The sequence below is a fragment of the Suillus subaureus genome (genome assembly GCF_016647635.1).
Source record: "Suillus subaureus strain MN1 chromosome Unknown BJ212scaffold_22, whole genome shotgun sequence".
Taxonomy (NCBI): Eukaryota; Fungi; Basidiomycota; class Agaricomycetes; order Boletales; family Suillaceae; genus Suillus; species Suillus subaureus.
The window spans coordinates 476545-494035 of record NW_024538578.1 but is presented as its reverse complement, the minus strand read 5'-3'; the positions used below and the strand labels follow the sequence as shown (position 1 = coordinate 494035).

The following is a 17491-nucleotide window of genomic DNA, read 5'->3' as shown; positions in this document are numbered from 1 at the left end:
ACTAGTCTGGCCCGGAAGGATAGGTGATACGATGAACGGTGAGGGGGCGAAAAATTCACTTACCGATGTCATAAACTCCAGGACCATCAAAGACCTACTTCATCATTGAAAAGTCATCTTGGGCATTGCTTTGCGGCTCGTAAACACAGCACAGAAGCGACACCCGCATGTCCCGGGGAGGCTTGAGTTCAGAAGTCTGGATCGTGGACCGACAGCATGCGCAGGAAATGACTGGCTATCAAGATGAAATTGCGTTATTGGTGGGCAGAAAGTGGTACCTGGGGACACGGGGGTATTTTTGATATCTGCAATGTACACCAAGCGCATTGGTATAGGCTTTCGAAGTGCGGCCAAACATCGACCAGGTGATATTTCCGGTCATGATCATTCGCGCCTCAAAGGCTTTCAATATTGATGTTTCAACCATGGGTGAAGTATCATTTAGTTGTCATATGACCTTCATATTCTTTCTGGTCAATGCACCTTACAGCTTGTGATGCGTATCAAAAATCCCGTGTCGTTTTTGATGAGGTCTCACTGAGGCTATACTCGGATGAACTTGGCAATGGTTTCAGGTATGACGACAGACGTGTAGACACGCATTTGAACAAATTTTTTAGAAGGTCGTCGACACGGGTTTAGCAAAATTTGGTGTGCATGCATAGACAGAAGAAAAATTGCTTTGGGTTTGTTGATCTCGGACAAGTATGAACATCCGAATCCCGACAGGTGCTTGTTCAGTTGTTCATCTCATGTTTGCACACCACTTGGCCTATTCAGAACTGTTCAAGAATGCGACCCAATGCGAAGCTGGTTGAATCTGGTGAGGTTTTGGATGTGGTCAAACCAGCTCTTCGTCATTTCAGAGCAAGATCGTGACTTTCAATTTGAAACTCATTTACGACGCAGGTGGGCGCTGCTCCAAGGTCATCAAAAGATAAGATTATGCGTTGTGGATTGAATGGGAAAAAGGACATGCTGTACAATGCACAGCCGTCTGGAAGATATCAATATCTAAGAGGTGGGACGCTCGCCCATATGCCCATAATCTCTCTTCGTCCTTGCTAGCATCCTGGTAAGATGAAAGCCCATATGAGTATCACGCATGGATGAACTGACGGCTGGCTTAAGCAGGCAAAGTGCGGCACTCGAACGAGTTAGAGTTGCAAATCACACAATATTAAGCCTGGCCTTATAGGGCACGAGGAGAGCTCACCGAACACGTTCACTAACCGACATACTTGCCAACCTGTCTGGCGAATACAACCATTATAGCTTCCAGCTCGACACAGCCCATTGCAATGGCCAAAAAAAAAATCGATTTTGACGCCAGTCATGACCTTGGAGGGACATGAACCATGTGTTCTTTCCTCTCCAGATGGTGGTGATCACGAGTACAAATTTATTTCATGCATTTCCTATTTCCCCGACGGTCAGCGAATGATCAGCGGATCGGGCGATAAGACCACTCGGCGATGGGACTTGCGGGAGGGTAAGGAGATCGAGGAGGCTTGCGAGGCTTGCGAGAAATAGATGCAGTGGTGGTGTCAAGGGATGGTCGATGGATTATGACTGCTGGCGGTAGGAGACTCAAAGTCAGTGAGGTCATGACAAGGATTGTGAGAACATTTCATGAAGACTTCCAATGGATCACCGGTATCGATATCTCTATGGACAACATGCTGCTAGCGGGTGCGTCGGCCGATAGGACAGTGCGGATATGGAGCTTGAACACAGGAAAACTCGTGGCTGGTCCATTCAAATGTAGTGACGATGTTTCATCTGGCGACCTACTAGCACTTCGATTCTCGAAAAATTCTCGGAAGCTGGCGGTGTCTGGAAGTGTGGGATATCCAGACGCAGAAATCGGGTGTGCAAAAATCTACTCCCGTTTCGGAGTCAATTGTTCCGGTCTTCTGGACAGCAAAAGACAAATCCATCATGACCCAATTCAGATTCACTATAGATGAGTACCCCAGGACGATCTATGAGTTTGACGCGTCGACGCTCAAGACTGTCAGAGCTCCTTTCAAAGGGCACACCGGTACCATCATGTAGTCTAGCACTCCCATCTGATTGTGTTCTTTCCAGCTCTTTCTACGACACTATCAAGCTATGGACCTTCGAATCCCGCCAGCTCCTTGGCTCATTTGATGTCCAAAATACTCCCTTCACCCTCGCCCTCTCGCCCGATTCACGCCAATTGGTTTACACGTTTATGGATGACACCGAGATCTACACATACAACATCCTAGCCAACATCCTTGCTAGCATTGGGCTTGCAGAAGAACCGCAGCCTAGTGTATGTATTCCCCGCATAGATCCTTCATTTATATGCTAATATTCTTACAGAGCAGCAAACCTGAATGTTCACGCTATGTTGGTCTACCCAACGTATGTGGTCCTGCTCTTTCATTCATCTACTCCATACCGTTTTTCATCACGGTCGGGTGCGGCGCTCCGTACCGTGCACCGTAAACCAGTGATAATACCTGTCATGTCTCCCATCCCTCACCCACCGAGACCTTTGCCTACGAGGGACCCACATGCTTTTCTTCACTTCCTACGGAAAATCATTCCCTCCCACAGACACAATTCGTCCTATTTGCACTGATGAGTCTTGTGATTCACTAGATGTATGTTTCTTTGACGCGTTTGCTTCCTAATTGACTCGACGGTTCTCTTGCAGTTCCCCGCTACATCCCCCCTACCTTGTCCACCTAAAAAACCAGACAAAAACGTGAGTGCTGACTTTCATCATTATATATCCGTCTTATATTCTTTTAGTCTCGATCCACCCCGGCACCACCCACCACCCAATCCTCCGTCATCAGTGCTTCTGAGACCCTCGAATTTAGCTTACGTCGACTATCAACCTGGTGGCCCCCTCATAAGGATCCTGCATCGCTGGCTATCGTCGATGTTCCTCTCGCGCCGGGTAAAGTGGTATGCGCGTCTCATTTTTCTCATCGTATTGTAAATCTCATGCATCTATGTATAGCGGTACGCTACATCAGGCGCTCCCGGTGATGATGATGACCTGATACACGACAAAGACTATGTTTCCCCTCCTCCTTCCCCAAATCCCCGCTCACGCCAGCTACCTGCATCAGATATTATCAATGCCGGAAAGCATAGAAGTGGCCGATTCTGTTTCTGCTTCTAACTGATTTCGAACTTATTCTTTGGTGTTTCGTAACTGGGCTCGTTGCTCGTTGTATGCGTTGTCTTAGCGTGAGCTTGTATGCTTACTATATTTAAGCACGAACCACAATGTTTCTTAAAGCATCTAAGCATGCATTTCCAGTGGCTCGGTGTCAATTGTGTTTACTTCATCAGCCTGTGCTCAGTAAGTTAGCACTTATTCCTCCAAGCATTGGCTCCATCGATACTAGCTTATTCGGTGATTTTTTGTGAGCTGCTCTTTACAGCAACTATGATTTTTTGCTCACAGCTTCATTCATTTAGACGAACTACGATCAATTCTACTAAGAACTGGTGCTTCTCCTGCAATCAGACTGTCCTGCACGGATGCTGTCTTTGACTACAGTAACAATACTTTCTTGTCTGGCTACGGTACTGGTTATACACACTAGACCACGGGTATCTTTGATTTTCCTGATGCAAATTATCTAATTCTATCGAATATCCACCATTCTCCGGAACTTGACTTCAGGGAGGACGACTTCGCTTGGAAAGCACTGCGAGTTCCCTCGCCCTCCCCTGGACCATATCGATGACGAATAACTCTCTTTTGAAAAGAATGTCTAGATGTTATAAGTAAGCGCAAACCGATGTCATCATTTCGTGAAATAGGTAGCCAACGACCATCTATTGAAAAAATACAAAAGTCGCTTAGATATATTGGACGTCCTGTTGGTTCATCTCCATCAAAAACTGATTCGAAGGAATAAGGGCAGCATATTCTTCTCGCTGTTGAGATGTTACCCTGCACTCCGCTGTCGAAAACCAGCCTCTCCAGGGGACATTTTGACCGCGTCAAAAATTTCATGAACGATTCATGTGGCCACGGCCCCCTATGGATAACTTCAAGCATGCGAAGGTTCGGGAGTGTGATAACCTTGAATAAGCCAAGACCCTCGCCAGAGTTCCGAAGCACGCTCCACGACATGGATAGGGATTGAAGGTTGGTGTGCGTGACTGATTTGCAGAGTTTGAATCGTGTGCAGAATATTCCAGTCATCTTCAGGGAAGATAGATCGGGACATAGATGGAGTATGCGAGTGAATGCACATAGTCCATCTAAGTTGATCTCGATATGTGTGAGGCGGGCCCACGCGGAATGTGTGAAGAAATTTAATCGCTTGCGGTTGAACCACACATTCTCCATGTTAATCCTGCGCAGATTAACTGGCAGTTTCGAGAGAGAGCGGTTGATAGCTCGCGCAGGATCATCAAAAATGTATTTGCAAATAGTGAGCTCCTTCAGTGCGTGGAAGTCTTCCATCATGAATGGGCCATCGCAGGATAGAAAGCCAAGCGAGAGAGATGAGATTTGCTGAACGTATGGCTGGAGAAGACTTTGTAGCTCGCTCCAGTCAGTGCCACACTCAAGTCTTAACGAGAGCGGATATCCTCTTGATCGCTTGAGCCAGGAGTCGTAACCGAAAGCTCTCGTCTGCCAATCATCATGTCGGAAAGCTCTCTCCTGCCAGTCTTCGTACCAGAATTCCAACTGCAGCCTGCACCATAACACGGGCAAGTCCACAGCAATCTCCCTCCATCGGCGACATATTCTTGTCAATAGCATAGGAGCCTGTGTTGCTGCATACACCAAATATTCGTCTTCGGGCAGACAGTAAAGGAAGATTTCGGAGAGAATTTCGGTCGGCAAACGCCAAATGGGCGAGGAAAAATTTGTGCGCGAAGTGTTGGACTGAACGATATCAGCCTTTTCTTCGGCGAGTTGCGGCTGACGATAGCCAGCACTGTTCCTGACGAGTTGAAGGCACAAGTCCTCGCTTATAATCGCATCCGACTGTGGAAGTAGATATTGATTATATTCAGACGCAAAGACCTCCAAAACTAAGCACTTACAGGTCGCCGTGGCCCATCAGTGGTGGCTGAGACCGATGGTAAATCGACGTTTGAGTTGAATGTTCGCATATTAACGCGAAGGAGGTTGAGAATTTGGAGGTGGAGGTTGAAGGAGGACATAAGTCTAACGTTCCGTCAACCGTCGCGTCCCTATTTAAATGAATACATCGCAAACCACAGATCACCACAAACATACCTTGCTATTGTTGTTTCTCATAGCGAGCCTTTAGGTAAAACACCCGCCATCCACAACTAGAGACCTTGCATTGTTGTAAAGGTAGTAGGTGTGGGCGCGATTAGAACTGTGGACGCTCAATGGTTTCGGCATACTCGATCGGCACCACGGTGCCACCAGGTCATTCAAGACCTTATGTATACGATAACAAAAGGTTGTCAAGCACACTTGTCGATCGAGCTATGACCCTTACTTTTCCCTATAATAGTCATGGAATTTTAGTTTGATATTTAACAGGCGTGAAGGTACTCAAGAAAATCTGGTTCAACTCGAGCCTACTTGGCACCTCTCCACACCCCTACCGTACGTACCGAAGGGCTGATTCCCTTTTCGTCAGCCGTTTCTCCACCACTATGTTCTCAGTACTGACGCTCCATCTCATGTCAATCATAAGAAGTAATTGAAATAAGATGGCTCGATGAGTGTCAGGGAGTTTATAGTGGCAGGGGGTTCACGTTGATACATGGTTGCACCGTGCTGTAGGGAGCTTCGAGCACGCATCATGTAGATTGGGGGGAAGGCTGGAGTATTAGGCGTCATGTGAAAAGGAGTAAAAAGGACATGCTGTACAATGCACAACTATCTGGAAAATATATAGAGGTGGGACGCACGCCTATATGCCCATCATCGCTCTTCATCCTTGCTAGCATCCTGGTAAGATGAAAGCCCATATGAGCATCACGCATGGACTGACGGCTGGCTTAAGTAGGCATGGTGCAGCACTCGAATGAGTTGGACTTGAAAATTGCTTAATGTCAAGCTTAGCCTTACAGAGCACGAGAAGAACCCACCAAACATTAACCGACATACTTGCCAACTTGTCTGGCGAATACAGCTGTGATGTCTTCCAGCCCGACGCAGCCCCGTGCAGCAGAAAACAAATCGGTTCTGACACCGATCATGACCTCGGATGGACATAAACCATCAATTCATTCCTTGCCGGTGATGGTAGACATCTCGAGTTCAGAAATGTTTCATGTATTTCCTATTTTCCCGACGGCAAGCAAATGACCGGCAGATTCGGCGATGGGACCTGTGGGAGGGTAAGGAGATTGAGAGGTCTGTGAGCACATACAAACAATGGGGGTATCAAGGGATGGTCGATGGGTCGTCACTGCAAATGATCTGGAGCTGAAAGTTTGTGAAGTCGAGACAGGGACCGTGAGAACATTTCGTGATGGCAGATTCGCCCGCATCGATATTTCTGGGGACAGCACGTTGCTAGCGGGTGGGTCAGACGATGGGACAGCGCGGATATGGAACTTGGACACAGGCGAACTCGTGACTGGTCCATGATATCGATCATTTTGTGGCACTTCAATTCTCGGAAGACTCTCGGTGGTGATATCAACCTTGGGTGTCAACGCCGCTGGTCTTCTGGACAACAAAAAACAAATGCATCGTAGCCGCATTCAACTTTATTGCAGATGATGAACCCAGGATGATCTATGAGTTCGACGCGTTGACGCTCAAGACTGTCGGAGCTCCTTTCAAAGGGCACACTCGTATGTATCGGTTGTCTAGCACTCTCATCTGATTGTGTTCCTCTTGCCAGTTCTTCCTGAGACGACACCATCAAGCTCCAGGCCTTCGAGTCCCGCCAGCCTCTCGCTTCATTCGACGTCAAATATCCTTTCTACCTCATCCTCTTGCCCGTTTCACGCCAACTAGCCTACACGAGTTGGAATGATTGCAATATCTACATTTGTAACATTCCAGCCGACATCCTCGCTAGCATTGGGCTTGCTGAAGAACCGCAGCCTAGTGTATGTATTCTCCGCATAGATCCTTCATTTATATGCTAATATTCTTATAGACCAATACATCTGAACGTTCACGCCGCGTTGGTTTACTCAACGTATGTGGTCCTGCTCTCTCATTCAACTATACTATACCATTCTATATTACAGTCCGATGCAACACATCGTCCCATGAGCCGTAAAACAGTGATAATACATATCATGTCTCCCATCCCTCGACCTTTGTCAACAAGGGACCCACATACTTTCCTTTCCTTTTTGCGCAAACACCTTCCCTCCGATACGGACGCAGTCCGTCCTGTTGGCGCTGATGAGCTCCATAATCCCCTGGATACATATGTCTTTTACCTGTTCGCTTTGCAGTTGACTTGGCGGTTTCCTTGTAGTTTCCTGCTACTTCCCCCCTCCCTCGTCCACTTATAAAACCAGAGGAGAACGTAAGTGCCGGTTTTCGTCATTACACTATTCGACTCGCGTTCTTCTAGTCTCAACCCACACCAGCACCACCTACCACTCAATTTTCCGTCGTGAATACTCCTGCAACCCTCAAATTCAGCTTATATCGAATGTCAACCTGGCGGCCCTTTCAGACAGATCATGCCGCCGATGCTCCTCTCGCGCCAGGTAAACTGGTATGTGTCTCTCATTTTTCTCATTTTTCAAATCTCATACATCTATGTATAGCGGTATGCTACGGCGAGTGCTCCCGGTGACGATGGTGACCTGATACGTGACGAGGATTGTCAACACCAGATAGCATGCAAGCGGCTGGTTCTGTCTCTGCTTCTAACTGCATTCAAACTTATTCCCGGTGTCCCGTAACTGTATTCATTCTTTCCATGCATTGTCCTCCGTAAACTTATGTTGAATTCATGGTCACTTTACCCCCTAACGCGCTTGAGATATATCAACAATCCCTTATGCTCGATCCTGTTCAAACTCCACAGGGGTCCGAGTCACGAAACTGTTCCGTTTTACAGTGAACCACGCTAAAAAAGCAATGCGAGGACCTCCTGCACTGTCCTGCGTCCAAACTGGTGCCATTAGAAGGTCAGCCCATTGAAAAATGTGACATTCTGATCTTTCGTGCTTCGAGAACAGCTTTAAATTTGTGAGAGGCTTGGTCTGCTCCTCGATACCGCCTTCAACGATCTACATTATGGAAGGTACGAGGGAGATGTAACCCGAAACGAACACGCCTTGTTGGCTTGCGAATAGGCTCCCACGGCTGAGGGCACGTTGGACGTCGAAACAAATGTGATCGTAGACATCTGTCGTTTTATTCTGACAGCGAGCGTAAAAGCGGGGTATTGCGAGAGGCGAATGAAGAGCGGTTGTCCTACAACAGGAGGTAGACATGTAATTTACGAGATGGACAGAATGTATGCTCTCGATGCGCCTGCGTCAATGACACTGTCAAGTTCGTCATGTTAGACAATTATGTGCCATGGAGCGAGAGGACAAGATATTGGCCTTTGAACTTCATGAGATGGCACTGGTGTTAGATACGAAGGATACAGCGAGTGTAATTTTGATTGCACTTGTAGAACACGATTATCTGATGAACCTTGCAGGCTATGACAAATTCAAATGTCTTTAAAGTTCGTCATCGAAAGGAGACATGTTTGCAGAAGGGAGGCATCTCCTGATACATAGTGTACACCAAAGCTAGTCATTATTTCATGAAATAGGTAGCTAATTACATCTGTCTACACAAAAAAGTCGCTTAGAGATATTGATTCTTCTGTTCTTTTATCCAATTTCTGTCCATCGGGGTAATGTACCCTATGTCGGACAATACTAACTAGTCTATAAGGCCCCTGCCTATACTACATCTCTGGATTCGCGAATGCCCTGGTGTGAGGAGTCCTCCACCAGTCCGCCGTTCCTGCCGGCCGTTTTAGACGCTCCATCCAATCGAAGATGAGGTGACTGCTCTTCTCGTATCGTATGGTGTAACTATCGCTATGTAAGGTAAGGTGTACTAAAGCGCGTACTTTCTTCTATTCTTCATCGACATCAAAGTTGCTTTCAGTATCTGCAATGAATTCGAACGAAGGAACAAGGGTAGCGTATTCTGCTCGTTCCCGTGTTGTTGTCCACACTGCACTGTCGAAAACCAGCCTCTCCAGGGAATATTCTGACCGCGTCAAAAATTTCATGAACGATTCATGTGGCCACCGCCCCGTATAGCGAGCTTCAAGCACGCGAAGGTTCGGGAGTGTGATAACATCGAATAGACCAATATCCTCGCTTGTGTTCCGAAATACGCTCCAAGACATGGATAAGGATTGAAGGTTGGTGTGCGCGACTGATTCCAGAGTCTGAATGGGGCAGAATATTCCAATCACTGTCAGGGAACAGAGATCGGGACATAGATGGAGTATGCGGGTGAAAGCATTTATTCCATGTAAGCTGATCTCCATATGTGTGAGGTGGGCCCATGGGGAAGCAGTGAAGGAATCTAATCGCTTGCGGTTGAACCACACATTCTCCATGTTAATCCTGCGCAGATTAACTGGCAATGTCGAGAGAGTACCGTTGATAGCTCGCGCAGGATCATCCAAAATGTATTTGCAGATAGTGAGCTCCTTCAGTGCGTGGAAGTCTTCCATCATGAATGGGCCATCGCAGGATAGAAAGTCAAGCGAGAGAGACGAGATTTGCTGAACGTATGGCTGGAGAAGACTTTGTAACTCGCTCCAGTCAGTGCCACACTCGAGTCTTAACGAGAGCGGATATCCTCTTGATCGCTTGAGCCAGGAGTCGTAACCGAAAGCTCTCGTCTGCCAATCATCGTGTCGGAAAGCTCTCTCCTGCCAGTCTTCGTACCAGAATTCCAACTGTAGCCTGCACCATAACATGGGCAAGCCCACAGCAACCTCCCTCCATCGGCGACATACTCTTGTCAATAGCATAGGAGCCTGTGTTGCTGCATACGCCAAATACTCGTCTTCGGGCAGACAGTAAAGGAAGATTTCGGAAAGAATTTCAGTTGGCAAGCGCCAAATGAGCGAGGAAAAATTTGTGCGTGAAGTGTTGGACTGAACGATATCAGCCTTTTCTTCGACGAGTTGCGGCTGATAATGGCCAGCGCTGTTCCTGACGAGTTGAAGGCACAAGTCTTCGCCTACAATCACATCTGACTGTTGAAGTAGATATTTATTATATTCAGATGCAGACCTCCAAAACCAAGCACTTACAGGTTTCCGTGGCCCATCAGTGGTAGCTGAGACCAATGGTGAATCGACGTTTAAGGTGACTATTTCAAAGCCCAAGTCATCGCCTGTAATGACATCCAGCTATTGAAGGAGATGGTTATCGTTATATTCAGACGCCAATACTTCCAAAACCAAGCACTTACAGATTTCTGCGGCTCACTAGTGGTAGCTGAGACTGATGGTGAATCGACGTTTGAGCTGAATGTCTGCATGTTAACGCGAAGGAGGTCGAGAAATTGGAGATGGAGATTCGGAGGAGTAAAATCTAATGTTCCACTAACCATTGCGTCCCTATTTCAACGAACACCTCGCAAACCACAAGTCCACACCTTGCTACCGGCCTTTGGTCAAAACACCCGCCATCCACAACTAGAGACTTTGCATTGTTGTAAAGGCGGTAGGTGTGGGCGCGTTAGAACGGTGGAAGGGTGATTTCGCTCAATGGCTTCAACATGCTCGATCGGCACCATTAGGCCATTCAAGCCCTTATGTACACGATAACAAAAGGTGGTCAAACAGACTTGTCGATCGAGCTATGACCGTTACTTTTCCCTGTAGTGGTCATGTATTTTTAAATTGATAGTTAACAGGCGTAAAGGTACTCAAGAAAATCTGGTTTAATTTGAGTCTGTTTGGCATCTCTCTACACCCCTACCATACGTACTGAAGGGCCGATTCCTTTTTGGTCGACCATTTTTCTACCACAATGTTCTCAGCACTGACGCTCCTGCTCATGCCAAACATAAGTAATTTGACTTGATGAGCGTCGGGGAATGTATGGCAGCAGGGGGTTAACATCGACACATGGTTGCACCATGCCATAGGGAGCTTCGAGCGCGTGTCATGTAGATTGGGGAGTAGGTTGGAGTACTAGGCATTACGCAAAAAGGAATAAAAAAGACATACTGTACAATGCACAGCCGTTTGGCAGATATCAATATAGAGGTGGGATGTGTGCCCATATACCCATCATTACCCTTCGTCCTCGCTAGCATCCTGGTAAGATGAAAGCCCATGCGAGCATCACGCATGGATGAACTGGTGGCTGGCTTAAGCAGGCAAAGTGCGACACTTAGACTTGAAAATCACTCAATATCAAGCGTAGCCTTACAGGGTACAAGAAGAACCCACCAAACATTAACCGATATACTTGCCAACCTGTCTGGCGAATATAGCTGTGATGACTTCCACCTCAATGCAGCTGTAGCAGAAAACAAATTGATTCTGACACCAGTCATGACCCAATTGGAGGGACATAAACCATATGTTCTTTCCTCTCCGGATGGTGGGCATCACGAGTACAAATATATTTGGACCGTGTCCTATTTCCCCTACGGCAACCAAATGATCGGTGGACCAGGCGATAGGACCATTCGGCGATGGGACATTCGGGAGGGCAAGGAAATTGAGGAGGCTTGGGAGGTTTTCGAAAATGGAATACAGTGAGGGTATCAAAGGAGGAGCTCAGAGTCAGGGAGGTTGAGAGTCGAGACGGGGATCGTGAGAACATTTAATGAACCAAGCCGTTGCCTTTGGATCACCTCCCCGGACAGCACACTGCTAGCGGGTGAATCGATCTATTCTACAGTGCGGATATGGAGCTTTGACACAGGCAAACTCGTGGTTGGTCCATTCAAAATTAGTGATCATTATACAATTGCAAGCGCAACGGATGCTCGGGAGACTCTCGGAAGCTGGCGGTGTCATCATGGTCAATTCGGACTCGGGCCCCTTCCTTCAAGTGTGGGATGTCCAAGCACAGACATCGGATGTACAAATATCTACTCCTAAGGGCAGGGGTTTTTCTTCCTCAGTCTTCTGGACTAAAACCATCATAGCCGCATTCGCCTTTATTGTAGGTGACTCACCCAGCACGATCTATGAGTTTGACGCGTCGACCCTCAAGACTGTCGGAGCCCCTTTCGAACACACTTTTTCCATCAGTGGTATAGCACTCTCATCTGATTGTATTCTTCTCGCTAGCTCTTCCTACGACACTATCAAGCTATGGGCCTTCGAGTCTCGCCAGCTCCTTGTCTCATTTCTCCCTGCACCCTTGCCCTCTCACCTGATTCACACCAACTGGCTTATATGTCTAGCGATGATACGAAGATCCACATATGCAACATTCCAGCCAACATCCTTGCTAGCGTCGGGCTTGCAGGGAACCGCAGCCTAGTGTATGTACTCCCCGCATACATCCATCATTTTTATGCTTATATTCTTACAAACTGGCAACCTGAATGTTCACGCCACACTGGTTTACTCAACGTTTGTGGTCCCGCTCTCTCATTCATCTACTTCACACTGTTCTCTATCACAGCCCGATGCAACACGCCATCCCGTCTCCCTTCATCCAATGATAATACCTGTCATGCCTTCTATCCCTCGACCTTTGCCTACAAGGGACCCACATGCTTTCTTTCACTTTCTACGCAAATTCTTTCCCTTCTCCTATACGAACACACTCCGTCCTATTCGCACTGATGAACCTCGTAATCCCCTAGACGTGTGCTCCTTATACCTGTTTGCCTCCCAGCTGACTCGACGGTTCCCTTGCAGTTCCCAGCTACATCCCCCCTACCTCGTCCACTTATCCAGCCAGACAAGAATGCGAGTAGGGCCTTTCACCATCACATATTAAGCTTACATTCTTCTAGGCTCAACCCACACCGGCACCACCCACTACCCAAGCCTCTGCCATCAATACTTCTGCAACCCTCACATCGCGATCACATCAACTATCAACCTGGTGGCCCTTTCAGAGGGGTCGTGCACCGCTGGCTATCGTAGATGTTCCTCTCGCGCCAGGTCAACTGGTATACGCATCTCATTTTTCTCGTCGTATTCCAAATCTCATGCATCTATGTATAGCGGTATGCTGCAACGGGTGCTCCTTGCGATGATGATAGCCTGATACGTGATGACTCGGAAGACTATGTTTCCCCTGCTCATTCCCCCAATCACGGCTCACGTCGAGGATCGTGAATGCTGGACGACATGGAAACGGCCGATTTCGTTTCTGTTTCTAACTAATTTAAAATTTGTTCCCTGGTATCTCGTTACTATTGTCATCCTTCGTTGCATGCGTTGTCCTCGTACACTTATGTTGATCTCATGGTCACTATACTCCAAAAGCGCTTCAGATATATCAACAATCCCCGATGGTCGATCCTGCCCAGACTCTCAGAGTGTTTACAGTGGCCCGAGGCATCGCATGTCACAAACGTGTTCTACTTTACAGCGAACTACGGTAAAAAAAGTGCAAGGATCTCCCATACTGTCCTGCGTCCAAATTAGCGCAATCAGAAGGTCAGTCCCACCCCAGATTCATTGAAAGATATGACATTCTGATCTTTTGTAAGTAGGTAGCATCTCAGAACACATCCAACATTGAAGTATCATTCCTATTTCTAAATCTTCCGAAACTGATGCTCTTCGAAGTGAAGGTGTATCGCGTGAGTTTCTGCCGCCGCACGTGTGCCGACAATCACGATGTTATAATGATCCCAGCCTTCTTTCTACATATCAATTCACGCTACTCGTCATAAAGAGCCGTGAGTCACTTATTTGCTACTAGTATTGAAGATAAATGGTGCCTTTTAGTAAACTAGAAAGTGTTCATAGCATGAGAGACCACCCTGCTATGCACTCGATCTCAAACAAAACATCTTTCGGAAGTCAAGCAACTTCAACGGCTGAACGTGCTGGCTTGTGTTCCGAACCGCTAGAGAACTCTTCATAATTTTGTTGACGTTGGAAAGTCCTCCATGTGTTTGTTTGGCAGGGGCACCTTAGTATGAAATGCATCACCGACTCGGAGATGGCTGTCTCGGTGAAAAAGCAACACACCATAGTCTTAATGACCTTGCCAGCTGAACTAGAGCTGGCTTCAAGAACAGCTTTGAGATAAACCTTAATGGCTTTGGAATGGGATGTTGAAATTGGCAAGTCGTTTGGCTGCCATCTCTCCATTATATGTTTCACTTGTATTTGCTTCAACTCTGATTACTTTGATACATTCTTCAAATTCTAGTGCCTGCCTGTCAGCTGTCTAGATATGCGCACAGTGTGACATTGACTTACCCAATTCCCCCTGTCATTGTATATAATCTCCTATGATACATGTCCTGTACCTCAGGCGTTGTTTCTCTCTTGAGTGCATGACTGAGGTTAGTTTACCCTTTTGTTATTTATGCTGGTACTTATGCTGATTACCTACAGTATACTATCTTTCATATAGGTAATGATCAGGTGTTGTTTCTCTCTTGAGTGTGTGACTGAGTATACTATCTTTGATATACATCAGCAAAACCCACACAGCGTGTCACAGGTCACATAGATTTTGTTGTAAAGGCTCTGCAGCACCACACAAGTATTGATTCTATGTAAAAATGAGTGTAATGTAGTCACAAACATGTATATAACAAGATGGTGTGCTAATAATTATGTTTTATAGAGAAATTGTGTAGTGTGCAGCACTGTACAGCACTGTACATGGGGGGACCTTGCTGTGACACTGTGATTGCTGTGCAGCATTGTGCAGCGCTGCACATAGGGTTAGGGTTTTGCTGATGTAGTCACACAAACAACTAGGTTATATTCTCATTATGGGACTCAATGGCTGAGGGCACATTGGGCATTGAAATGAATGTGATCGTAAACAGTTGGCATTTTGTTCTGATAACCTGAGTGATGGAAAAGCAGAAAACTCAGACAGAGAGCACTTGTCCTATGACAGGAAGGCTGACATTGTTAAGGTCGCGTGCTCAAGGGGGTCAGATTACAAGGGCTTGGCCTCAGCTCATATGCTGTGCCCCTTTCCTGAGTATGTGCCCTTAATTTCCGGCGGCTAGAACAGCCATCTTGAGTTTCCAGGATTTGACTAGGGTGGACAATGGACGTCCAGATCTGAAATGTGAGATAAATCCGATGGACGTCCGGATGTTACCTGGGCAAGCAGATAAGACTAATCTGGATGAAGTCCAGACTAGAAACTAATGGAGGATGGACTACCTTAAGGTAGAGTTGGAAATGTAGTCTAGGATGCAATCCTAAGACTCAGAATATGACAAGAGAATTATCTTGAGTCTGGAGGACACAGGAATGAGCAGGAACTAAGATGATATTTGAACTGCAGTATTTCTGAGAGTTACAGGAGGTTTATATACTGTAGGTATCATATAGGAATCAGTCAGCAAACATAAAGGCTATGTATGAAGCATATGCAAAGTCTATTAGTAAGTAGGATGGATCACAAATAATGAACACTGGAAATGAAATGTATGTAACAGATCAATAATCAAAAGGGAAACATGGTTAACCAGAGTCTGGAGACAGGGGCAGTCTAAATGGGGTTGGGTGCTGATATAGGGTTTGGATTCCAGAAGGGAGATAAAGATAGATCAGATCATTTGAGATCTGGATCTCAGATCCGGATATCCAGAGAAGCGGATTTAGAGTTGAGAGTCTGGAATGGCATATGACAGACATGGAATTTACAAGACAGATGGGATATATGCTCTCGAGGCAGTGACCTACAGGGTCAGTAACACTGTCAAGTTGTTGTGGTGAATGATTATATGCCATGGTGAAAGAGCTTAGAGGATGGGATGTTGGCCTTTGAATGAGATGGTTTGATACTTAAAGTTTGTCATTAAAAGGAGACATATTTACAGAAGGGAGGCACCCTCTCATCTACCATACAGTGGCTCAAAAAACTGTCCACATGTTTTGACATTTTTCACTATCTATGATATTGTGTGAGAACGAACAAATGCCTCAAGGACATGCTTATAGCACATTGTAGTATGGCTTCAGGGCTTTCATTTGAGCCCTACACCGTGGGAATCGGTGGAGATATGGTGGAGACATAAGGCTTATAAAATGATGACTCATGTGGACAGTTTTTTGAGTGTATATTAAAACTATATAAATCATTATTTATGATACCACAAAAATCATGCCACTATTATATAAATTATGAAGTGGTGTCATTATGTTATTTTATGACTATATCTAACTATATAAACCAGAATATCTCATGTATCATAGTCATAATCACCATGAAAGCCATCTCCTCAGCTCAAAGAGATAATATCCTCTCTGTCTTATGCTGGCCTCTCTGCTTGCCAAATTTCCTCTAGAACTGGAGTATGCAAGTCCACTGTGGCCAAGTTTATCAAAGAAAGCCACCCAGACAAGGAAAACTCTTGTGGAGGACGTCCATCCAAGCTTACCTCTACTGACAAAAGGGCTATTATCCAACATATCACTACAGGAAAGGCTGATAATGCTGTCCAAGCCACCCATTATATCAATTCCACCATCACTACCCCTGTCTCTTTACAAACTGTGAGGAATGTTCTCAAGGCAGCTCATCTCAAGGCAGTAACAAAGAAGAAAAAGCCCCTTCTCTCCATCAAACATAGGCAGAGAAGACTAGCCTTTGCCTTAGCTCATCAACACTGGACTGTAGAGGACTGGAAGCATGTTATATGGTCAGATGAGACCAAAATCAATAGGATTGGGTCAGATGGGAAGGTATATGTATGGAAAAAGAAGGGAGATGGCCTAACAGACAGAGAGGTTAATGGGACTGTCAAGTTTGGAGGAGGTTCTTTAATGGTATGGGGCTGTATGGGATGGAATGGTGTGGGAACACTTGCTGAGGTTGAGGGGAAGATGAATGCTGAGCAGTATGTGGACATTTTAAATGACCACTTGCTGCCTAGCTTGGCAGAATCAGGGATTGATGAAGAAGATATCATTTTCCAACAGGATAATGATCCAAAGCACACATCCAGAAGAGCTAAGGAATGGTTTGAAGAACATAACATCAATGTTCTTGACTGGCCAGCACAGTCTCCTGATGTCAATGTCATTGAACATCTCTGGGGAACACTCAAGAAAAAGCTTCAAGCCTATGAAAACCCCCCTAAAGGAGTATGGGAGCTTTGGGAGAGAGTAGCAGTGGAATGGGGGAAGATCACAGCTGAGGATTGCCAGAAATTAATTGAGAGTATGCCTAGAAGGATAGAGGCAGTAATTAAAGCCAAGGGAGGTCATACAAAATACTAGAATACCTGGTTATTATTGTAAAATACTTGAGTCAAAAAACTGTCCACATGAGTCACCATTTTGTGAGCCTTGTATCTCCACCATATCTCCACCGATTCCCATGGTGTAAGGCTCAAATGAAAGCCCTGAAGCCATAC

General features: G+C 46.1%; 7 protein-coding genes across 7 annotated transcripts; 4 read left to right on the top strand and 3 right to left on the bottom strand.

Annotated features, from left to right (window-relative positions):
- Positions 1-1941: 1941 nt before the first annotated feature.
- Positions 1942-3570, top strand: BJ212DRAFT_1578158 (uncharacterized protein; the record flags this gene model as incomplete). Its single annotated transcript, XM_041342210.1, has 7 exons — positions 1942-2054; positions 2092-2302; positions 2353-2394; positions 2690-2740; positions 2788-2946; positions 3002-3413; positions 3469-3570. 6 exons carry the CDS (start codon positions 1942-1944, stop codon positions 3164-3166), a joined length of 741 nt encoding a protein of 246 aa, XP_041191624.1. The 3' UTR covers positions 3167-3413; positions 3469-3570.
- Positions 3108-3586, top strand: BJ212DRAFT_386931 (uncharacterized protein). The gene is made up of 2 exons (XM_041343072.1): positions 3108-3413; positions 3469-3586. Exons 1-2 carry the CDS (start codon positions 3274-3276, stop codon positions 3542-3544), a joined length of 216 nt encoding a protein of 71 aa, XP_041191623.1. The 5' UTR covers positions 3108-3273; the 3' UTR covers positions 3545-3586.
- A 269-nt stretch (positions 3587-3855) lies between these two features.
- On the bottom strand, positions 3856-5178 carry BJ212DRAFT_1482334 (uncharacterized protein; the record flags this gene model as incomplete). Its single annotated transcript, XM_041340399.1, has 3 exons — positions 3856-3933; positions 3971-4999; positions 5059-5178. The coding sequence occupies 3 exons, from the start codon at positions 5176-5178 to the stop codon at positions 3856-3858; spliced, it is 1227 nt and encodes a 408-aa protein (XP_041191622.1).
- A 1556-nt stretch (positions 5179-6734) lies between these two features.
- BJ212DRAFT_1514841 (uncharacterized protein) lies at positions 6735-8041 on the top strand (the record flags this gene model as incomplete). The annotated part of the gene is made up of 7 exons (XM_041341671.1): positions 6735-6798; positions 6860-7059; positions 7110-7151; positions 7204-7344; positions 7440-7490; positions 7539-7685; positions 7738-8041. 7 exons carry the CDS (start codon positions 6735-6737, stop codon positions 7873-7875), a joined length of 783 nt encoding a protein of 260 aa, XP_041191621.1. The 3' UTR covers positions 7876-8041.
- Positions 8042-9056: 1015 nt separating this feature from the next.
- On the bottom strand, positions 9057-10558 carry BJ212DRAFT_1300853 (uncharacterized protein; the record flags this gene model as incomplete). The annotated part of the gene is made up of 3 exons (XM_041333039.1): positions 9057-10199; positions 10257-10355; positions 10418-10558. The coding sequence occupies 3 exons, from the start codon at positions 10556-10558 to the stop codon at positions 9057-9059; spliced, it is 1383 nt and encodes a 460-aa protein (XP_041191620.1).
- A 1275-nt stretch (positions 10559-11833) lies between these two features.
- On the top strand, positions 11834-13229 carry BJ212DRAFT_386868 (uncharacterized protein). The gene is made up of 5 exons (XM_041343071.1): positions 11834-12067; positions 12113-12129; positions 12181-12452; positions 12837-12887; positions 12935-13229. The coding sequence occupies exons 1-5, from the start codon at positions 11947-11949 to the stop codon at positions 13065-13067; spliced, it is 594 nt and encodes a 197-aa protein (XP_041191619.1). The 5' UTR covers positions 11834-11946; the 3' UTR covers positions 13068-13229.
- Positions 13230-13910: 681 nt separating this feature from the next.
- Positions 13911-14430, bottom strand: BJ212DRAFT_1364896 (uncharacterized protein). The gene has a single exon (XM_041336053.1). The coding sequence runs from the start codon at positions 14247-14249 to the stop codon at positions 13956-13958; it is 294 nt and encodes a 97-aa protein (XP_041191618.1). The 5' UTR covers positions 14250-14430; the 3' UTR covers positions 13911-13955.
- Between the last annotated feature and the right edge of the window lie 3061 nt (positions 14431-17491).

Bases quoted from the DNA above. Each gene is read 5' to 3' on its own strand.
- BJ212DRAFT_386931 (XM_041343072.1), top strand. From the start codon at position 3,274: ATGTTTCTTAAAGCATCTAAGCATGCATTTCCAGTGGCTCGGTGTCAA. The intron at 3,414-3,468 runs GTGAGCTGCTCT...TCATTCATTTAG, and splicing joins AGCTTATTCGGTGATTTTTT to ACGAACTACGATCAATTCTA.
- BJ212DRAFT_386868 (XM_041343071.1), top strand. From the start codon at position 11,947: ATGCTCGGGAGACTCTCGGAAGCTGGCGGTGTCATCATGGTCAATTCG. The intron at 12,453-12,836 runs GTGTATGTACTC...GTTCCCTTGCAG, and splicing joins TTGCAGGGAACCGCAGCCTA to TTCCCAGCTACATCCCCCCT. The intron at 12,888-12,934 runs GCGAGTAGGGCC...ACATTCTTCTAG, and splicing joins TTATCCAGCCAGACAAGAAT to GCTCAACCCACACCGGCACC.
- BJ212DRAFT_1364896 (XM_041336053.1), bottom strand. From the start codon at position 14,249: ATGGAGAGATGGCAGCCAAACGACTTGCCAATTTCAACATCCCATTCC.